Source organism: Lipotes vexillifer, unplaced genomic scaffold (genome assembly GCF_000442215.2).
Source record: "Lipotes vexillifer unplaced genomic scaffold, Lipotes_vexillifer_v1.1 scaffold479, whole genome shotgun sequence".
Classification (NCBI taxonomy): Eukaryota; Metazoa; Chordata; class Mammalia; order Artiodactyla; family Lipotidae; genus Lipotes; species Lipotes vexillifer.
Window position 1 is genome coordinate 901,515 of NW_006796443.1, and position 19,976 is coordinate 921,490.

The 19,976-nt window shown below is 37.7% G+C and overlaps 1 protein-coding gene across 1 annotated transcript in view; it reads left to right on the forward strand.

Annotated features, from left to right (window-relative positions):
* Nucleotides 1-16,738, forward strand: part of NAA16 (N-alpha-acetyltransferase 16, NatA auxiliary subunit) — a 68,166-nt gene extending 51,428 nt beyond the window's left edge. Inside the window, exons 13-20 of the mRNA XM_007468609.1 lie at nt 2,191-2,319; nt 8,272-8,485; nt 9,323-9,516; nt 10,812-10,920; nt 12,839-12,937; nt 13,280-13,423; nt 15,527-15,624; nt 16,476-16,738. Coding sequence (XP_007468671.1) covers nt 2,191-2,319; nt 8,272-8,485; nt 9,323-9,516; nt 10,812-10,920; nt 12,839-12,937; nt 13,280-13,423; nt 15,527-15,624; nt 16,476-16,673 — 1,185 coding nt within the window. The 3' untranslated portion in view covers nt 16,674-16,738. The remainder of the gene's footprint in view (nt 1-2,190; nt 2,320-8,271; nt 8,486-9,322; nt 9,517-10,811; nt 10,921-12,838; nt 12,938-13,279; nt 13,424-15,526; nt 15,625-16,475) is intronic.
* The last annotated feature ends 3,238 nt before the right edge of the window (nt 16,739-19,976 follow it).

Consider the following 19,976-nt stretch of genomic DNA (forward strand, 5'->3'; position numbering starts at 1 on the left):
GCTAGGGGGAAGCAGCCACATAGCACAGGGAGATCAGCTAGGTGGTTTGTGACCGCCTAGAGGGGTGGGATAGGGAGGGGTGGGATAGGGAGGGTGGGAGGGAGGGAGACAAAGAGGGAAGAGATACGGGAACATATGTATATGTATAACTGATTCACTCTGTTATAAAGCAGAAACTAACACACCACTGTAAAGCAATTATACCCCAATAAAGATGTTAAAAAAAAAAAAAGGATGATGGGTATTAGAGAAAAATAAAATTAGGAAAATAGTAGTACTGTTTATGTTCATATAGCACCTAATCCCATGTAAAATCACATGACATTTTACAGCACGGTAATTAAGGCTCTGAAGAGGTTACTTGAATCATCTTTGGTCACATAGTCAGTAGTACTGGGGCTCAAACTCTTCAGTGCCCTTTCCACTGTGTCACAATTTTGAAGATTAGAAATTAGAAGAAAGTCCAAGAGTAGATGTAAAAGCAGTGATGCTTGTAGAGAAAAGTACCACCTGGAAGGCCAAGCTAGATTAGAAATAAAGTACAATTAGAAATGAGTATATAAAACTTCTTAAGTTAAATAAATTCAGTGGTTTTAAAAAAAATAAAAAACAGGAAACACCCACAACAGCAAATCACAGCCGACTCGGATATGTCTGAAAAGGCCCAGAAGAATGAAGGGGAAGAAAGAAGGGGAAAGGTTGGCCGTTTGAGGAGAGTAGTCCTCAAAGTCTGGGGCTCAGCTTTCTCATCATAATCATCTCCGATCATCCACTCTTGACAAGTTGCTGTGCCGTATGGAGAGCCTGTTAGTGTATCCCTGCTGCTTCACTGGCCAGGCGTGTCCCTAAGGTGTGGTGGATAACAGTGAAGTGGGGGAGGAGACTTGCTAATGACTGATAATCAGTTTATATCTGCTTGGTAATAAGTGAGTGAAGTGCTCATATTTCCGTCTTGCAGATTTTTCACAGTTTAGAATATTTGTAGAGTTGCTGATGCAAGTTGGAAAGTTCTAGTTAGTAAAGTTTTGAAATGAAAAATAATGTAGATTTCTTATAAACATATGTAGTCATCAAAAAATGGAATATATATGCAGCCCTAAAGATGACATAAAATACCACCATAATTTCCTTTACCCAGAGATAACTGATTTTTATACTTGAATTCTAAAAATTGAACTGATAACTCAACAGTGGGTGTGAAAGAGAAGTGAATATTAAACTTATATAAATGTACCCATATTTTTACTGTCTTTCTTGGGGTCACATAAAGCATATTTTAAATAACTGTTCTAAATTGTGACAAAACTCCGGTGCCCCTGCGCTGAAACTAGGTACTCTATGTCTGACACTCTTCTAGAATACACACTGAGCCTGAGTTAACAAATATTCTTTTATTTTATTTTATTATTATTATTTTTTTTGCGGTGCGCGGGCCTCTCACTGTTGTGGCCTCTCCCGTTGCGGAGCACAGGCTCCGGACGCGCAGGCTCAGCGGCCACGGCTCACGGGCCCAGCCGCTCCGCGGCATGTGGGGTCTTCCCGGACCGGGGCACGAACCCGTGTCCCCTGCATCGGCAGGCGGACTCTCAACCACTGCGCCACCAGGGAAGCCCCACAAATATTCTTAATAAATTCCATTATTTGGTTTTGTCAGCCCACTGCAAAGAGTTGGCATGGAACAGGACATGCTGTTCGAAGCAGATACATGGGTACAAAGGAAGTGACAACTGATAGCCTGACGTGGAGGGAGGAGACTTGGGAAACTGAAAAGCAGGCTCGGAACTACTAGCAAGCGATTTGAAAGTGATGTAAATAGCAGTGATCCTAAGTTGGCAAGGAAAGATTAAGTAAGTGGCTTTTGCTTAATAGACAAAAGATAGGCAGTACTTCTTAGGATTACTGTCTTAAATAGATTGAGTAAAAGCTTTGGTGTTTAAAACTTAGCTTCAGTAATCTGCAGTCTTTTCTATGTAGGTTGTTGAATATCTCAACAGAGCTGGAAAATAAGACATGTAATTTTGAGTTGATAGGAGCCTTTTGGAAGCACATTGATATATTTGTTATATAATTTGTTAATACTATTTATTGTCATAATAATCCTTGTAGACATAGTTGTAAAAGAGAAAATGAGATTTTTAGGATCTCTTTTTATTTGTTTGCTTCCTTTATTTATGATTGCTTCCATTTCAGGAAGGAACATCTGCCATGGAAAATCTAAATGAAATGCAATGTATGTGGTTTCAAACAGAATGCATTTCAGCTTATCAGCGTTTGGGAAGATATGGGGATGCTTTGAAAAAATGCCATGAAGTTGAAAGGGTAAGTTAATAGAGTTTTGGCTTTATTTTTCTCCTATAAGGTGACAAAAAAAGCAGGTAGATTTCTACATGGGATCATCTACCTCTTATAACTACTTTGGAAACTTCATTGTGAAAAAATTCTTGATCTTTAGCCTTTCAAACATTCAGAAGTTGTGAATAAATGACTGCTTTCTTTTGATCCTCAAATGGTTATGATTTCGACATGTCTGCATACTTTTGCCTGAAGGAAGAAGGAAAAGATTAGTAAGTTATTGTTGCTATTATTAACATACACTCAAAATTTCTATTCCCTAATCGGGCCATTATTGATTTTCATCTCTAGCCTAGAAAGATGCACAAGCTGATGGCCACCTCTCTCCTCTTTATGTCAGGATCTGCTCTATAGTCAGCCTCTCTCCAGTTTGTCTTCCCAGGATATTTGTTCTCACATTCAGCACTCTGTACACAATGTGTGGCTGGTTTGCAAGCTTATTTTATTACTTGCTAGGATTATGTGTGTGATGTGCCTTAGTAAGGGGACTTTTCTTTTCCTTGTGTGTGAATTTTTGTTTTCCTGTTCTTTGTCATCTCTGAAGCACTCTCCTTCCAAATGGACCACAGGAGGAAAAGAGCCACAAATGCACCCCTGAGGCAGCCCTCAGCAGCCCTCAGCTGGGGGTCACTCGGCAGCACTGTCCCAAGCTGACGCAGTATAGAGCCACAGGCGTCGTAGTCAGGTGAGCCTGATGTCTGCACTCTGGCAGTCACTTTGGCCTTTTTCCCACGTGAAACTTCTGAGGTTGCCCAAAAGGAAGGCTAAATCGTAGGGGGTGGCTTTGGTTGGGAACTGGAACTAGGATTCTACCTGAGCCCTTTTAGAAATAGCTTAGTTTTTGCTTTGCTTTGTTTTGTTTTGTTTTTTTCCTTTTTAAGCCTGGGCCTGATGGCTGGATTGCTGGGGAAAATCCTTCTCATCTTCTTGGAAAATATAAAGCCTTTGGATGATATATTCAGGCAGTATCCAAGCATTCTAAGTTTAAATCAGGCTCTTACTTCTGTGACAAAACCTAGATCACTAGCTTGCCTCAACACTCCTAGATGATGGTCACTCTAAAAGCATTCTGCGTGTTACTAAGGAAAGACATTTTTATTAACCAGGACGTTCTCAGGGAGCGGTGGATTGTTTCCTGAGTGAACAGCCTACTCGGCACGTATGGACCAGTAATTCCAGCAAGACCATAATTAGAAATTTATCAGATTTTCTGTGAAAGTCAAATTTGAACACCTGGGGGTCATCATGAACTTTTCTAGCTCTAGTCCCATTCCTCCTAACATTAGTAACTGTACTACTTTATTCTTTTTAATATTTTTTGAAGATTGTTAGACTATGATTACTAGCTATTCCATTACTAAGTTTCATTTAGATTTTGCTTTCCCCTGGGTTTTCAGTGATTTTGAACTACTGCAGTTGAACCCTTGACCAGAGTGGGCATTGCGGTGCCAGCGCTGTGTGAGGTTGAGAATCCCTCTGTGCCTTCTCGTTGGCTCTTTGTACATGTGGTGCCTACACCACATATCCGTGGTTCTGTATCCATGGATGCAGCCAACCGTGGATTGTGTAGTACTGTAGTATTTACTGTTGAAAAAAATTCACATATTGGTGGGCCCACGTGGTGGTGTTCAAGGGTCAGCTGTACTTCCAGTTCAAGAAATGTGTATTGACTGGTAGAGAGCATTTTTGAAGGAAAAAAAATTAGAGGAAATCATTGGTTATCAGAGGTTAAAACATGGTAGAAATCGTCACCCTCTGGTCATGTTATATAACTGTTATTGCTAGAAACTTTACAAAGTGTCTCTAGGGTTTGCTGTTGGTGCTTGAAAATATAACCGTAAGCAGATAAGTAAGAAAAGGTCCTTCATATTCCACTTGTAAGCTAGTCTTTATAGTGAATAATTTATACTGAAAAGTAAATATTATAAGACTTAGCTCTTCTAGTGGTTATGTGTAAAAACATTAGTGTATAGTACAAATAAGGTGACTAAATGTTTGCTGATTAATGCTTCTGAAATTAATTTCTAATAAAATTAATCTAAAAGAAAATTCTTGATACAATTGTAAGGATTTACGAGTAATTACAGAAATCAAAGATATAATAGGTGTCTGTTTGAGTTACTTTTGTGCCTAGGTTTTAACTATTTTAGTAAAGAAATGAGCACCTTTCAGATATAAAATTTTGCAGTTGACCTTCTAAATAGAAGGTCATTGAATAGAGAAATAAGTTCCAAGAAGGGCTGAGTTCTTCTCCCTTCAAGAATTCGTTCAAGAGTTCTTTCACTGAAGGCAGTTGCAGCGTAGGGCATACTGCTGTATGCTCTTACTAATTGGATTTGAAACATTAGATTTCTAGAATGGCCCACCTTGGTACTTCTTCTGCCTTCGTCTTGCCCCCCTTTCCGGATTTTAGGATTGTATGTAAAGATGATGTAGTCCACCCCAATCCGACGTTTAGAACTTGTTTTATTAAAGATAAGACAAAATGACCACCTTCAGAGTATTGGCTGTAAACTTGTGTTCAGAATAGTATTCTTGACTATTTTATCTTTCAAGACTTGAGCTTTCTTCTCCTTTTTTTTTAGGTGCTTAGTTTCTCATTACTTTAGTGTGTTGATTTATATCTGAAATAGGAACAATGTATATTTCTAAAACTTTTTGATAGGATCTAAGATTTCTGATAGATCAAAACCATAGGAAGTTCATAAATTTATCTTCTAGTGCATGTTAATCTTTATCAAATTGACATGTACTTTTATTTATTTTTAAAAATTTATTTATTTTAATTAATTTGTTTGTGGCTGCATTGTGTCTTCGTTGCTCCGCGCGGACTTTCTCTAATTGTGGCGAGTGGGGGCTACTCTTGGTTGCCACGCGTGGGCTTCTCATTGCGGTGTCTTCTCTTGTTGCAGAGCACAGGCTTTAGGCACGCAGGCTTCAGTAGTTGTGGTGCGTGGGCTCAGTAGCTGTGGCTCGCAGCCTCTAGAGCACAGGCTCAGTACTTGTGGTGCACGGGCTTAGTTGCTCCATGGCATGTGGGATCTTCCCAGACCTGGGATCGAAGTCAGTCATGTTCCCTGCATTGGCCGGCGGATTCCTAACCACTGTACCACCAGGGAAGTCCTGACACATACTTTTATAACAACGGATTTTCTATAAAGAAAATAGAGTTGCTTATTGCCCTAGTTGGTCGAGTTATTATTATTTCTTAAGTCCAGAGATTTTTGTAGCCTTTCCATGCATGAGCTCCTATTAGTCTCCTGCAGCAACTCTGAGAAGTACTGGGTGGGAGAATCTGGGTCAGAAGAGAAGGCCTAATAGGAAATTCCTAAAGAAAACCATACTTTTAAGCTGTGAATAGCATTTCTTAATTTTTTGATGACTTGTCTTAACTTTGATACAAGCCTAATTTTGACAACTTAAGCAATTCCTGCCAGCATTCCCGCCGCATTTTCCCTCACCCCCAGAAGAGAGAACTAGTGTTCATGATGAGGGGGAAAGTGAGTTAAGGGCATACATAGGCTGTATGTTAAAATTAGGGCACCTAATTTCTGCAGTGACCTAAGTGACCATATCATGTTCATGTTTGGCTGAAGTGCAGGGAAGGTAACTTTACCTATTTGCCTGTTTTTGTTATCTAGTATATTTTTATGTTTTATAAATTTGGAGACTTAAACATCACCCCAAGGTAGTTCTAGGGAGATCTTTTTGGTAATGGAATAGTTCTTTATCTTGATTGTGGTGGTGGTTACACAAATCTACACACGATAAAATCACATGGAACTATACACACACATTAAGCCAATGTCAGGTTTTTGTTTTGATAGTTACTATAGGAAGGATATAACCTTGTGGGGAAACTGAGGGAAGAGTATGTGGGACATCTCTGTACTATCTTTGCAACTTCCTTTACCTATAATTATTCCAAAATTAAAAGTTAAAAAGGAAAATCAACCTAAGATTATTTAATTGTTTTTAAGTAGGAATATGCCATTCCTGAGCAGGTTCCTGAGACACAGGGCTTTCAGTGGAAAAACTGAGAAAGCCTCAGACAAACTGGGATTAAGTTGGTTACCCTATTTATGGAAGACATTAACTGGAGAGAGGCAGCCTATGGGCTGTTACTGATAAAGAGGCGGCTTAAATGTTTGTGGTTCCATATGGCTCCCTCTAAGACTTGACTTAAATCTATGTCTACTAATGCTATAGGAATATCTCTTGAAACTTGTGTCTGCCTTTTTACACATAAATGTTTCTCACCCTTAAAAAAAGGTCCTGTAATCTCTTAGATGTTTTCATCTCATTATGTGTGCCATGATTTGGGGCACTGCCATTTTTCCTCAGTCAGTTGTATTGAATTTTAAGATATTATAGTGCTAGATATAACTTGATTTATATTAGCCGTGAACAACTATGTAATTCCTTGATTTAAAAAAGTTTATGTTATTATTTGTCTTATTAATGGGAGGAATGCAACTTTCAAATATAACATTAAAGCATGATTCTTGAACTAGGAAATATAAACTAATTTAAAGTGTTCATTTTTTTTCTTCCCCATTTCTTTCCTTCACAATGTATACTTTTATTCTTTTTATCTTAGTATTCTTCCCTTAAAGTCTCAGGTACTTGCTGTAATTCTGTGTACAGTGTATTTCTAATTACGCAGATAACTAAAATTATCAAATGATATGGACAATTACTAATGTGTTCTCTGCACAGTGAGTTACTAGGCCTCCAGGACAGAGGGGAGATGAAGTAGTGGCAGAGTTTGATGTGTGTTTGTGTAAAAAAAATGAATCATTCATTTTCCTATGTATGTTTTTGACGAAGCTAAAATAGGGGAAAAGAAAGAAGATGGAGGTAGAGATGCATGTGGGGAAGAAAATAGAAGTATAAATTGTTTTGTCAGAGGATTAGTTGTCTTTTTTCCGTGTAGGGGATTAGTTCTTAACCCTTTTCGGGCCACGGACCCTTTGAGAGTTGGATGAAAGCCTCAAGCTCTCTCCTTAGGAAAATGTTATTATGTTTGTTTATACGTAGACTCCAGATTAAGAACTTTTGCTCAAATGGAATGTAAGTAGATAAATGGGAGTTTAATGAGTGAGAGAAAACCATAATGTTCTGCGTTTGTAAAGCAGTTTACTGTTCAGAATGAATTTTAAAATAATTATTTGATCCCTTAGCAACCTTATGAAATTAGCTGTATATATTGATATTTCTTTATTCCTAACTTAGGCTAAATAATTGAGGCTCTAGGAAATTAACAAGTCACACAAATGATAAGCAGCTTCTCTCCTGAGTTGGCAAATATTGTGCTTATTGAGTGTCTGCTGTGCTAGGCCCTGTGCCCAGGTAGTGGGGATGGATATGATAGGCTTGTCCCTGGAGAGCTCTTGGTTGAGTAGAACCGTCTAATTTGTAGACATTCAGTGTGAACCCATATATATTTAGTCTCCGTTCAGCTCTGTTTAACTCTGCGTTGCTGATTTTGGGGGGAATACTGAGGAGAAGTATTTCATTAAAACGAAAATATCAGTATGTTGTAATTTCCAGGTTTAAAAAATAACCTGATCATCTGACGTTAGTTCCCTGACCAGGGTTGAATTCGGGCCTGGCAGTGAAAGCTCTGAGTTCTAACCACTGGACCAACAGGGAATTCCCTTCATCTGACTTATTTCATAGAAATTGAGTAGCATAATAAAACATGATGTATAGGGAATGGGCATGGATCGTAGGAAGAGAAACTTAAGTTTAATGCAAAGAACACCTTGAGGTCCTTCATATGTTAAACACTGGAGAGGGCAACTAAGTGAAATTGTGGCTGCTTACATTATCTTTTGGGCTTTTTATGACTTTCTTTTCAAAAGTAGACATTATTGACATAAACGTAAGGGATAATTTTGTGGTTTTGTTTTTAAGCATTTTTTTGAGATAACCGACGATCAATTTGACTTCCATACTTATTGCATGAGAAAGATGACCCTTCGTGCCTACGTTGACCTTTTGAGATTAGAAGATATACTCAGGAGACATGCCTTCTATTTCAAGGCTGCTAGATCAGCTATTGAAATATATTTGAAATTGTATGATAATCCCTTGACCAATGAAAGCAAACAACAAGAAATAAATTCAGGTAACTGAAAAGGGACTTGCTTAAAGAGATTTGAAAAGAACACAAAATTTCAGAACATCATTAACATAATGATGAAAAAGTATATTATCAGATGGATGTGAAGACAACATTAGATAACTGATATACCAAAAAAAGTAGGGGGAAGACTTAGAAAAAGTTGACAGGATGATGTCCTGTAGCTGATGCTTCTAAATTACCCTAATGGAATGACCTGCAGTCATTCTAATTTTTATCGTTGGTAGGGCCCATTCAGGAAAAATAGAAATGTTTATGGGCTGGGTTTTTTTTTTTTTTTTTTCTTAAATAGGAATTGAGGATAGTTTTGAGCTTTTTAGGGGAAAAAATATATATTTGTACAACTTTGAATACCTACTTGATTGAAAATAATAATGCCAATGAGAATATCTGTATAGAGCCTTTTATTCACTAAAATGTCAATATCTAAGAATATTTGAGAAATAGCATGGAGGCAAATTTCTGATCAGATCACGGGTGTTTATGTGCATTGCACTTATCCTTGATATATTCATATTCCAAGAGGATAGTCATCAGCTCCACTTTATACAGCTTGGGACTTGAGACTGAGAGAAGATGATTTGCCTCAACCCATGTATTGTGTAGGAAGCAGAACCAGGCTAGAATTGGTTAATTTTAGTTGAGGCAGCATTTGCTATTGCATTTTGTGTGCCAGGTTTGAGCTAGTCATTAGGAGCACACTTTCTAAAAACCTCTATATAGTTGCCCCCCAGAAAACTATACTAATAGTATGTATTGAATAAGAATATGAGGAAATTGGAAACATTGACTCAGAATTTCCATTCATTTGGATATTTATAGAAAACCTGTCAGCCAAAGAATTGAAGAAAGTGCTTAGCAAGCAGAGAAGAGCTCAAAAAAAGGCAAAATTAGAAGAAGAGAAAAAGCATGTGGAAAGGGAACGTCAACAAAAAAATCAGAAGAAGAAACGGGATGAAGAAGAAGAAGAAACCGGTGGTCTCAAAGAAGAACTTATACCCGAAAAATTGGAAAGGGTGAGATGGACTTACTGCCTTTACTTGGTAAAATTTATGTTATTTCGTTCTGTTCTGACCGTAAACATGATTTATTTAAATCTGTAAATCAGAAGCTATTTGTAGTATTCGCCAAGATCATTATGATAGTCGTCAGTTGTTTTTGAGTGATAATATGCAGATTTTGGCTAATGCAGATTATAGATAGAATTGTAGTTGTGGTAGGCAGAATAATGGCCCTCCAAAGGTGTCTGTGTTCTAATCCCTGGCAACGGTGAACGTGTTATATTTCATGGCAAAGGGAATTGAGGTGGCAGATGGAATTTAAGGTTGTACTTAGCTGGCCTTGAAATAGGGAGAGTAGCCTGGATTACCCAGGTAAGCCCAATGTAATTAATCACCAGGGGCCTTAAAAGTGGGGGAGGGAAGCAGGAGAGGAGGGCTGAGTGCTGGGAAAAGGACTCAATCCCCTGTTGCTGCTTTGAAGGGGGTGGGGTGGGAGCCACAAGCCAGAGGGTGTGGGCATCCTTGAGAAACTGGAAAAAGGCATTGAAACATATTCTCCCTTAAAGCCTCCAAAAGGAAATGCAGTCCTGTTGACACTTTGATTTTAAGCCCAGTGAGACCCATGTTGGACTTTTAACCTACAGAACTACAGGATAATAAATTTGTGTTAATACAGTAAATTTTTGGTAATTTGTTAGAGCAGCAATACAATTAAATATGGAAGCATTTCATATACCTTGCTAGATAATGTTTTAGCTACAAAGAGAATAGCATCTTATGTCCGGGATTTTCTCAAAGTGTTAATAGTTACTTAGGAACCGGATTTAGGGAAATATTTCCTATTTAGGGGAATAGCTAAATATTTAGGGAAATAGCTTTCTGGTTTATTCACTATGAATCTAGTGTAAGTATTTTAAACTTGTCCTTTTTTTCAACTATGTAGTGCAATTATATTTGCCTCCTTTAGATGTTTGTAGTTTAAGGGGCTTGGTAGCATATGGTACTTGTAGTATAATGGTACTTGTAGTACCATTTCATCAAGTCTGTGGAATAATTTCCTGTATTTTTTTTATTTTTATAAAATTATCTTGATTTTATAATCAGAAAAGCAATAGAACTATTTCCGGTTTTGAAAAGTATTGACTATTTGTTTATAGTTGATAGTTTTAAAATATTTTCTTGCTTACTTGGTTATATGAAGAGAACTGTCTAAATTACTTCAGCTATGTATTAATATAAAATTTGGGGGGAGATTTGACTTGTGTAACTGCTTTTTAAATACAATAATTTTTCTTTCTGTTTCAAAATAGATAGAAAATCCATTAGAAGAAGCTATCAAGTTTCTTATACCTCTTAAGAACCTTGTCGCTGATAACATTGACACTCATCTATTAGCATTTGAAATATATTTTAGAAAAGGTAATAAAGTTTGAATTCAGATTTTAATCCTTGATTTTATTGGTGGCCATATTCAATAGAATCTTTTTTTTTTTTCATTTTAACATCTTTATTGGAGTATAATTGCTTTACAATGGTATGTTTCAGCTTCCCAACAAAATGAATCAGTTGTATATATACATATGTTCCCATATCTCTTCCCTCTTGCGTCTCCCTCCCTCCCACCCCTCCAGGCGGTCACAAAGCCCCGAGCTGATCTCCCTGTGCTATGTGGCTGCTTCCCACTAGCTATCTACCTTACGTTTGGTAGTGTATATATGTCCATGCCTCTCTCTCGCTTTGTCACAGCTTACCCTTCCCCCTCCCCATATCCTCAAGTCCGTTCTCTAGTAAGTCTGTGTCTTTATTCCTGTTTCACCCCTAGGTTCTTCATGACATTTTTTTTCTTAAATTCCATATATATGTGTTAGCATACGGTATTTGTCTCTCTCTTTCTGACTTACTTCACTCTGTATGACAGACTCTAGGTCTATCCACCTCATTACAAATAGCTCAATTTCGTTTCCTTTTATGGCTGAGTAATATTCCATTGTATATATGTGCCACATCTTCTTTATCCATTCATCCGACGATGGGCACTTAGGTTGTTTCCATCTCCGGGCTATTGTAAATAGAGCTGCAATGAACATTTTGGTACATGATTCTTTTTGAATTATGGTTTTCTCAGGGTATATGCCTAGTAGTGGGATTGCTGGGTCATATGGTAGTTCTATTTGTAGTTTTTTAAGGAACCTCCATACTGTTCTCCATAGTGGCTGAACCAATTCACATTCCCACCAGCAGTGCAAGAGTGTTCCCTTTTCTCCACACCCTCTCCAGCATTTATTGTTTCTAGATTTTTTGATGATGGCCATTCTGACTGGTGTGAGATGATATCTCATTGTAGTTTTGATTTGCATTTCTCTAATGATTAATGATGTTGAGCATTCTTTCATGTGTTTGTTGGCAGTCTGTATATCTTCTTTGGAGAAATGTCTATTTAGGTCTTCTGCCCATTTTTGGATTGGGTTGTTTATTTTTTTGTTATTGAGCTGCATGAGCTGCCTGTAAATTTTAGAGATTAATCCTTTGTCAGTTGATTCATTTGCAAATATTTTCTCCCATTCTGAGGGCTGTCTTTTGGTCTTGTTTATGGTTTCCTTTGCTGTGCAAAAGCTTTGAAGTTTCATTAGGTCCCATTTGTTTATTTTTGTTTTTATCTCCATTACTCTAGGAGATGGGTCAAGAAGGATCTTGCTGTGATTTATGTCATAGAGTGTTCTGCCTATGTTTTCCTCTAAGAGTTTGATAGTTTCTGGCCTTACATTTAGGTCTTTAATCCATTTTGAGCTTATTTTTGTGTATGGTGTTAGGGAGTGATCTAATCTCATACTTTTACATGTACCTGTCCAGTTTTCCCAGCACCACTTATTGAAGAGGCTGTCCTTTCTCCACTGTACATTCCTGCCACCTTTATCAAAGATAAGGTGACCATATGTGCATGGGTTTATCTCTGGGCTTTCTATCCTGTTCCATTGATCTTCAATAGAATCTTTGTGAATTAGATCTATTTTTGTTTCTTAGAGTTTCATTTCAACCTTCCACAAAGGCTCTTAATTCCTTTTTCCTTTGCTACTCAAAACTTTACTGAGTAATAAATTAGAATATTATGATCAAATGAATAATTTGAATAGTCATACAAGTTGTTTACCTGAATCAATTCTTCATGATTTTTCAAGCATTTCTTTAGAAAATAATATTATCTTTGGTAACCAAAGGCAGCTTTGAATTTTGCTTTTGAATGTTATAGGAAAGGTAACACTTTGTTACTGGATTTTAAGTGAAGAAAAAACATACATAAATATTGATGCTGTTACTTTTATAATTTTTTCTGACATAGGAAAGTTTCTGTTAATGCTGCAGTCTGTCAAACGAGCTTTTGCCATCAACAGGAATAACCCATGGTTACATGAATGTTTAATTAAATTTTCTAAATCTGGTAAGTATAAAAAATGTAATATTTATGTAAAAGTAAATATAACAGTTCAGCTGTCTTCCATTAAGCTGGACATTAAAGAGCTTTGTAACAATGTAAAGCAAAAAAAGTATAATGTTTATAGTATTTAAATGGAGATTTATCTATAAAATGAACATGCTAGCAAAGTTATGTTAGAAATTAGTGCATTTTAAGCTAGAATGTATTTATATTCCAAAGGAGTAATACTATTTTTATTATGTAAAATATATCAGGTTTAATAATAAATATAAATGTATTTCAATTGATTTTGTTTCAAAGTACAGACCAAAAATTTTATAAACTTCACATGTTCTCTTTTTACAGTGTCTAATCATAGTAATCTTCCAGACGTTGTGAGCAAAGTTCTGTCTCAAGAAATGCAGAAAATATTTGTTAACAAGGATTTGGAAAGTTTTAATGAGGATTTTCTTAAACATAATGCTATCTCTCTTCAGCATCTACTTTCAGGTTGGTATTTAGTCCCCAGGGTTAAAATGTTTATGGAAAAAAGTTAGAATGTGACGAAAAAAGAAAAGTTTGGAAAGATTATCAACCTCACTAACTATCAGAGAAAAAGAAATGAACACAATACCATTCTGATCTTTCAAATTAGGAAAGATTATTTTTAAACACAACCATACAAAATCTGTGGGATGCAGCAAAAGCTTAGTTCTTAGAGGGAAGTTCATAGTGACACAGGCCTTCCTCAAAAGAAACAAGAAAAATCTCAAATAAATAACCTAACCTACCACCTAAAAGGAAAGATTATTTTTGTATGGAAAAAGGAGACTAAAGTATGGGAAAGATGTGGTATATAAGCACTCCTGTATTTTACTGCTGCAGCTATGAATTGCCCTGGCCATGTAGGAAAACAATTTGTCATTCTTACCAAGAGCTTCATTACAGCTGTGTCTTTTGCTGTAGTCACACATATTTGTGTAAATAATTTTAAAGAATTAATCCAAAGCGAAGAAAGAGCTTTAAGGGCAAAGATATTAACTGGAATGCTGTGTGTAAGGATGGGGAAAAGAATGGACACAAATTTAATGATGTCCAGTAACAGGGAAAACAGTAGTAGGTTCATATAAAATGACAGGAAGTCATATAAAGTAATATTTATTCAAAAGATTTGTAATAACAGGGGTACTTTTCTGATATATATGCAGAATTAACATGTAATCTCAGCTATGTAAAAATACACATGGCATAAAAGCTGAAAAGAAGCATCAAAGCTTTAATGGTTGACTTTGGATGTTGAGGTTATGCGACACTTATTTTTTCTTGTATTTTTTATTCCTGTGTGTATTTTGTGTTTGTGGGTTTGTTTGTTTTCTTGTTCACTTTTTGGCCACACCTTATGGCATGCATGTGGGATCTTAGTTCCCCACGCCCCCTGCAGTGGAAGCATGGAGTCTTAACCACTGGACCGCCAGGGAAGTCCCCGTATTTTGTGTTTTGAGGATTTACTGTATCCTGTCCTGTTACAGGAAGGATTTTAGGCAGCATATGCAAATTCATAAAATGACAAGATGGCAAAATGGAAACTGGAAAAAGATTGTGGAAAAGCAGTTGGGGACAAAATGAATGGAGTACATAATATAATTAACTATGCTCCTACTTTAAATATTTTAACCTGAGCTTTCTTGTAAAGGGATATTGCTTGGTTGTGATATCTATGGGAAAAAAGTTAATTCCTGTGAAAAATTACAGCACTTCTTGGTAGTAAGGGCAAATAAGAATTTCTCTTCAAGAACACAGAATAATGGAGGGAGACATTTCTTTATTATAATAATGGGAAATGCCTTTCTAAACATCATATGAAATTCTAAGGAAAAGATAATTTTTGCCACATTAAAAAAAAAAAGCCATCAAGTCAGAAGGCCAAGTGGGAAAAATACATTAGATATGTAACTAATTAAAAGTGAATAATATACATACTACTCTTATAAATTAACAATAGAAATATAAATTAATAAAAGCCCAATAGAAAAATGAGCATAGAACATGGACCATGTAATTTATAGGGGGAATATAAACTGGATTTTACTTTAAAACAGCTTGAAAAATTATTTTCTTTGTGAATATGCAAACATTTTCCTGTTGTCCGTCTGTCACACTGCTCTCTCTCTTTTTTAAAATAAATTGATTTATTTATTTCTGCTGTGTTGGGTCTTCGCTGCTGCGCGTGGGCTTTCTCCAGTTGCGGCGAGCGGGGGCTACTCTTCGTTGCAGTGCACGGGCTTCTCATTGCGGTGGCTTCTCTTGTTGTGGAGCACAGGCTCTAGGTGTGCGGGCTTCAGTAGTTGTGGCACGTGGGCTCAGTAGTTGTGGCTCGTGGGCTCTAGAGCGCAGGCTCGGTAGTTGTGACGCACGGGCTTAGTTGCTCCACGGCATGTAGGATCTTCCCGGACCAGAGATTGAACCCGTCTCCCCTGCATTGGCAGGTGGATTCTTAACCACTGTGCCACCAGGGAAGTCTCTGGAACCATGTTTTAAGTCACTGATAAGTATAAATCAACTCAAATGTAAGACATAGGAATGCACTCATTTTGTAATGTCTTGGTATTTCAGGTGCTAAAATGATGTATTTTCTGGACAAGTCAAGGCAAGAGAAAGCAATTGCTATTGCCACTAGACTGGATGAAACCATAAAAGATAAAAGTGTAAAGGTAAGAGTTTTCACACACTGATTCCCAGAGACTGTGGATACTGAGTGATCTAACAAAACATATCTTTACAACATAATTCTTGAGTGGCCCTTCGGAGTTATGTGTAGATTTGGATCTCAGATCTTCTACCAGTTATGAGCTGTGTCATGTTAGGCAAGTTACCTTTCTTAGCTTCCTTTTCCTCATTTATAAAGTGAGGATGAAAATACTGTCTATCTCAGAGTTGGTGTTAACTGAAATAGTAAACTGTGAAGTGCTTGGCATATAGTAAGCACTCAGTAAATGGGAACTGTTGTTATTAATAAAGGACACTTTCAGTGGTCACAGTTTCAGAGACTCACTTTTTTTAAGTATTAGAATTCTATCGCCTTTTTTTTTTTTTTGACTGTTGGGTCTTCCTTGCTGGGCGCGGGCTGCTCGTCATTGTGGTGTGCAGGCTTCTCATTGCAGTGGCTTCTCTTGTTGCGGAGCACGGGCCCTAGAGCACGCAGGCTTCAGTAGTTGTGGTGCGTGGGCTCAGTAGTTGTGGCGCATGGGCTTAGTTGCTCTGCAGCATGTGGGATCTTCCCGGACCAGGGATCAAACCTGTGTCCCCTGCATTGGCAGGTGGAATCTTAACCACTGCACCAGCAGGCAAGTTCCCTATTGCTTTTTTAAGGTTTTGTAGAATTGATTTTTTAAATGTTCTTTTTTTTGTGGTGATTACTTATTATAGATAGCAAGAAGTTATTTTAGAGTGTGGCATTGTTGGTTTTCTCTTGCTTAATTAACAGATTGCATCTTTTGATTAAAATAGTTATTAACCAGAGTTTTTTTAAAAAATAATTTTTATTTTTCCCTTGTTTAAATAGACTTTAATAAAGGTTTCTGAGGCACTGCTTGATGGCAGCTTTGGGAACTGTAATTCTCAGTATGAAGAATACAGGATGGCCTGTCATAACCTGCTGCCTTTTACTTCTGCTTTCCTGCCTGCTGGGAGCGAAGTCGGCGGTCATAGCGCAGCTCTAAACCACTCAGCTAACTGTGATGTCTTGGCAAGTGAAATTTGAAATCCCATAGAAAGTTGACTTCTGTAAGACTCAAAGTTGAATTCAGATCAGGGTTTCTTTTCCAGCTTGTATGTTAACATAGATATGAAATGAAGTACAGTTGACCCTTGAACAGCATGGGTTTGAATTTCAAGGGTCCACTCATATGTGGATTTTTTCAATAGGAGATACTACAGTACTATGCGATCTTCATTTGGTTGAATCCAGGGATGCAGAACCTCAGATAGGGAAGGACTGCTTATACAGAGGGCCACCTGTATGTTAAATGTGGATTTTTGACTGCTTGGAGGGAGGGTCAGTGCACCTAACTCTTGGTTTTGTTCAAAGATCAACTGTATTGGATAGAATTTTTAAATGGAGTATGCTGTAAGCTTATTTTATTCTTTATCCGACTATGCCAATTTACATAAAAGGCTCTTAAAATTACCTGTTATATATACTTGTACAGCTTTCTTAAACTTTTGAATTTTCAGCATTGTGATTGGTGCTGTCACTTCGTATCATAACTAGAATTTCTTAATTAACCTAAGTTGCATACAGCTCTGCTGTATTATTTTTTTTAGATCTGGCTTTCGTTTCAGAATCTTATGTTTTGATCCCTTATTGGTTTGTTTTGTTATTTGTTTGCTTTTTATTAAAGCACATCAATATTAAAGTGTTAACTATATGTCAGAAGTGATATGGAACTCCTTTTGACAGATATTTATTTAAAATTTACTTCAGTTTGACCTTTTGTCCACCTTACTATTTTTGTGATTTACCGTTTTCCTTTTTAACAGCCGTGAAAATGCTATTTTCTGTTGAACAGGGGTACTCCAGTTTTATATTGATGATTCAGAATATGGGGATCTGTTTGCCTCTTAATCATGGAAGTTCACTGGTAAATTTGTTGCGTATCTAGATCAGTCTTAAAGACCCCCAGGCAAGAGTTATGCTTTCTTGGCTAAATTGCTTTGCGTTACCAAGTAGTTTGTATATGAGTGCTTCAAGGGAGCATAATAGGGTAAAATACAAATTACAATGAGATGTTCTTACTCTTATAGCCATGCATTGACTATTAAATACATTTTTATATCAGCAAAATGAGAATTTAAACTATCAGCTAGTTTAACTATTAAAATATAGTATTGTTGAGCAATATTTTGGGGGGAGTAGTAGCTTTTGTTCTATCTTGTACAGAAAACAGTAATAGAATCATTGAATATGTTTCTTTCAGAACTGTATAAATGTCTGTAACATTAATACTTCCTTTTAAAGGCAAATATAAATTCAAAAGGGGAGATTTTATTTAGAGAAACAATTCTAATTAAAATGGTTTTCCTTCACTCTAAGCTAATATTTAGATTCATAATTGTTGAGAGAAAAAACCTTACTGTAAAATAATGCCAACCTATGTAATGCTATAATAAATTATTTTGTACACAGTTGCTTATTTGTGTTTGTGTTATTGTTTCACACTATCAAAATATTTTTTTTAAGGAATTCCTTTATTTTCTTTATTATTATTTCTTTATTTATTTTTGGTTGTGTTGGGTCTTCGTTTCTGTGCGAGGGCTTTCTCTAGTTGCGGCAAGCGAGGGCCACTCTTCATCATGGTGCGCGGGTCTCTCACTATCGCGGCCTCTCTTGTTGCGGGGCACAAGTTCCAGATGCGCAGGCTCAGTAGTTGTGGCTCACGGGCCTAGTTGCTCCGCGGCATGTGGGATCTTCCCAGACCAGGGCTCGAACCCGTGTCCCCTGCATTGGCAGGCAGATTCTCAACCACTGCGCCACCAGGGAAGCCCTGTCACAGTATTTTTGCAAGATGTTTTTTCTTTGAGGGAGTAAAAAGTTAATTATCTTAGTTTTTACAAGTTTATTTTAAAACATAACCAACTACCAATATATTCTAGTGCCACAGCAGCTTGGCTTCTTTTCAGAGTAGAACTAGGCTATCTTGTTACTGAATATCCTGGGAAACATGTAATTTGTCATGTTACTTTCAGCAAGATGCCATTTCTATAAAAGATGCCAGTTAATCATAATTAATGTGGAAATTGTGCTTTCAACAGCAGTCTTTAAAAAGTATTTCATTCGGATCATTTGGAGCTTCTAATATATATAGAAAATATATAGGGTGGATACAGTGGAGGTGTGAGAAGTTAGGTTTAAGGTATGGAAGGCAGGATAAAGAGTGACACTGGGATTAGTGAGATCCAGTAGTATATTCCTCTGCGTATAGAGGTTGTATCTATTCTCCTACCTACTCCCATGCCACTTTGAGTATAAACACTGTAAACCTGGGATGTGCTAGGGATCTTTTTTAGATAAGAGAGGCAGAATTTTTTTTTTGTGTGTGTGTGTTTATTTTTACTTGTTGACAGTTTGCTTTATTTATTTATTTATGGCTGTGTTGGGTCTTCGTTTCTGTGCGAGGGCTTTCTCTAGTTGTGGCAAGCGGGGGCCACTCTTCATCGCGGTGCGCGGGCCTCTCACTCTCGCGGCCTCTCTTGTTGCGGAGCACAGGCTCCAGACGCGCAGGCTCAGTAGTTGTGGCTCACGGGCCCAGTTGCTCCGTGGCATGTGGGATCTTCCCAGACCAGGGCTCGAACCCGTGTTCCCTGCATTAGCAGGCAGATTCTCAACCACTGCGCCACCAGGGAAGCCCAGAGAGGCAGAATTTTGTATCATGTCCCTCCGTCCCCCTACCTCCAGCCTACCTCCAACTTTTAGTTTTGGAAAGCTAAAAGAGAATAATGATAAAAAAGGAGAGGCATCTGAGAACCAAGTACTAAGTAAAGCCTCTAGTTTCAACACAAAAAGTCCTTTGTTGATCTTGCGAAGTTTATCAGAACAGATAGGAAAAGACAAAGATTCAAGTGACAGTGTGACAACTTCAGAATTTGGCTTTTTTACTGTGTGTGTGTGTGTGTGTGTGTGTGCGCGCGCGCGGTACACGGACGGGCCCCTCACTGTTGTGGCCTCTCCCATTGCGGAGCACAGGCTCCGGGCGCGCAGGCTCAGCGGCCATGGCTCACGGGCCTAACCGCTCCGCGGCATGTGGGATCTTCCCAAGACCAGGGTACAAACCCTGGTCGCCTGCATCGGCAGGCGGACTCTCAACCACTTGTGCCACCAGGGAAGCCCGTCCTTAGACATTTTTTTAAACTCCCTTTAAGGAACTAATTTTGATGTTGAGATGCTCTGTCCTGGGAGCTGATAAGATAGGAGGTGAGGGGTTTGCAGACCGTGGGGTGGCTGTGCTGGAGGGAAGTAGCAGGAGGATCAGGGAGACCATTCATTGCTTTATTTAGGAACATCTTC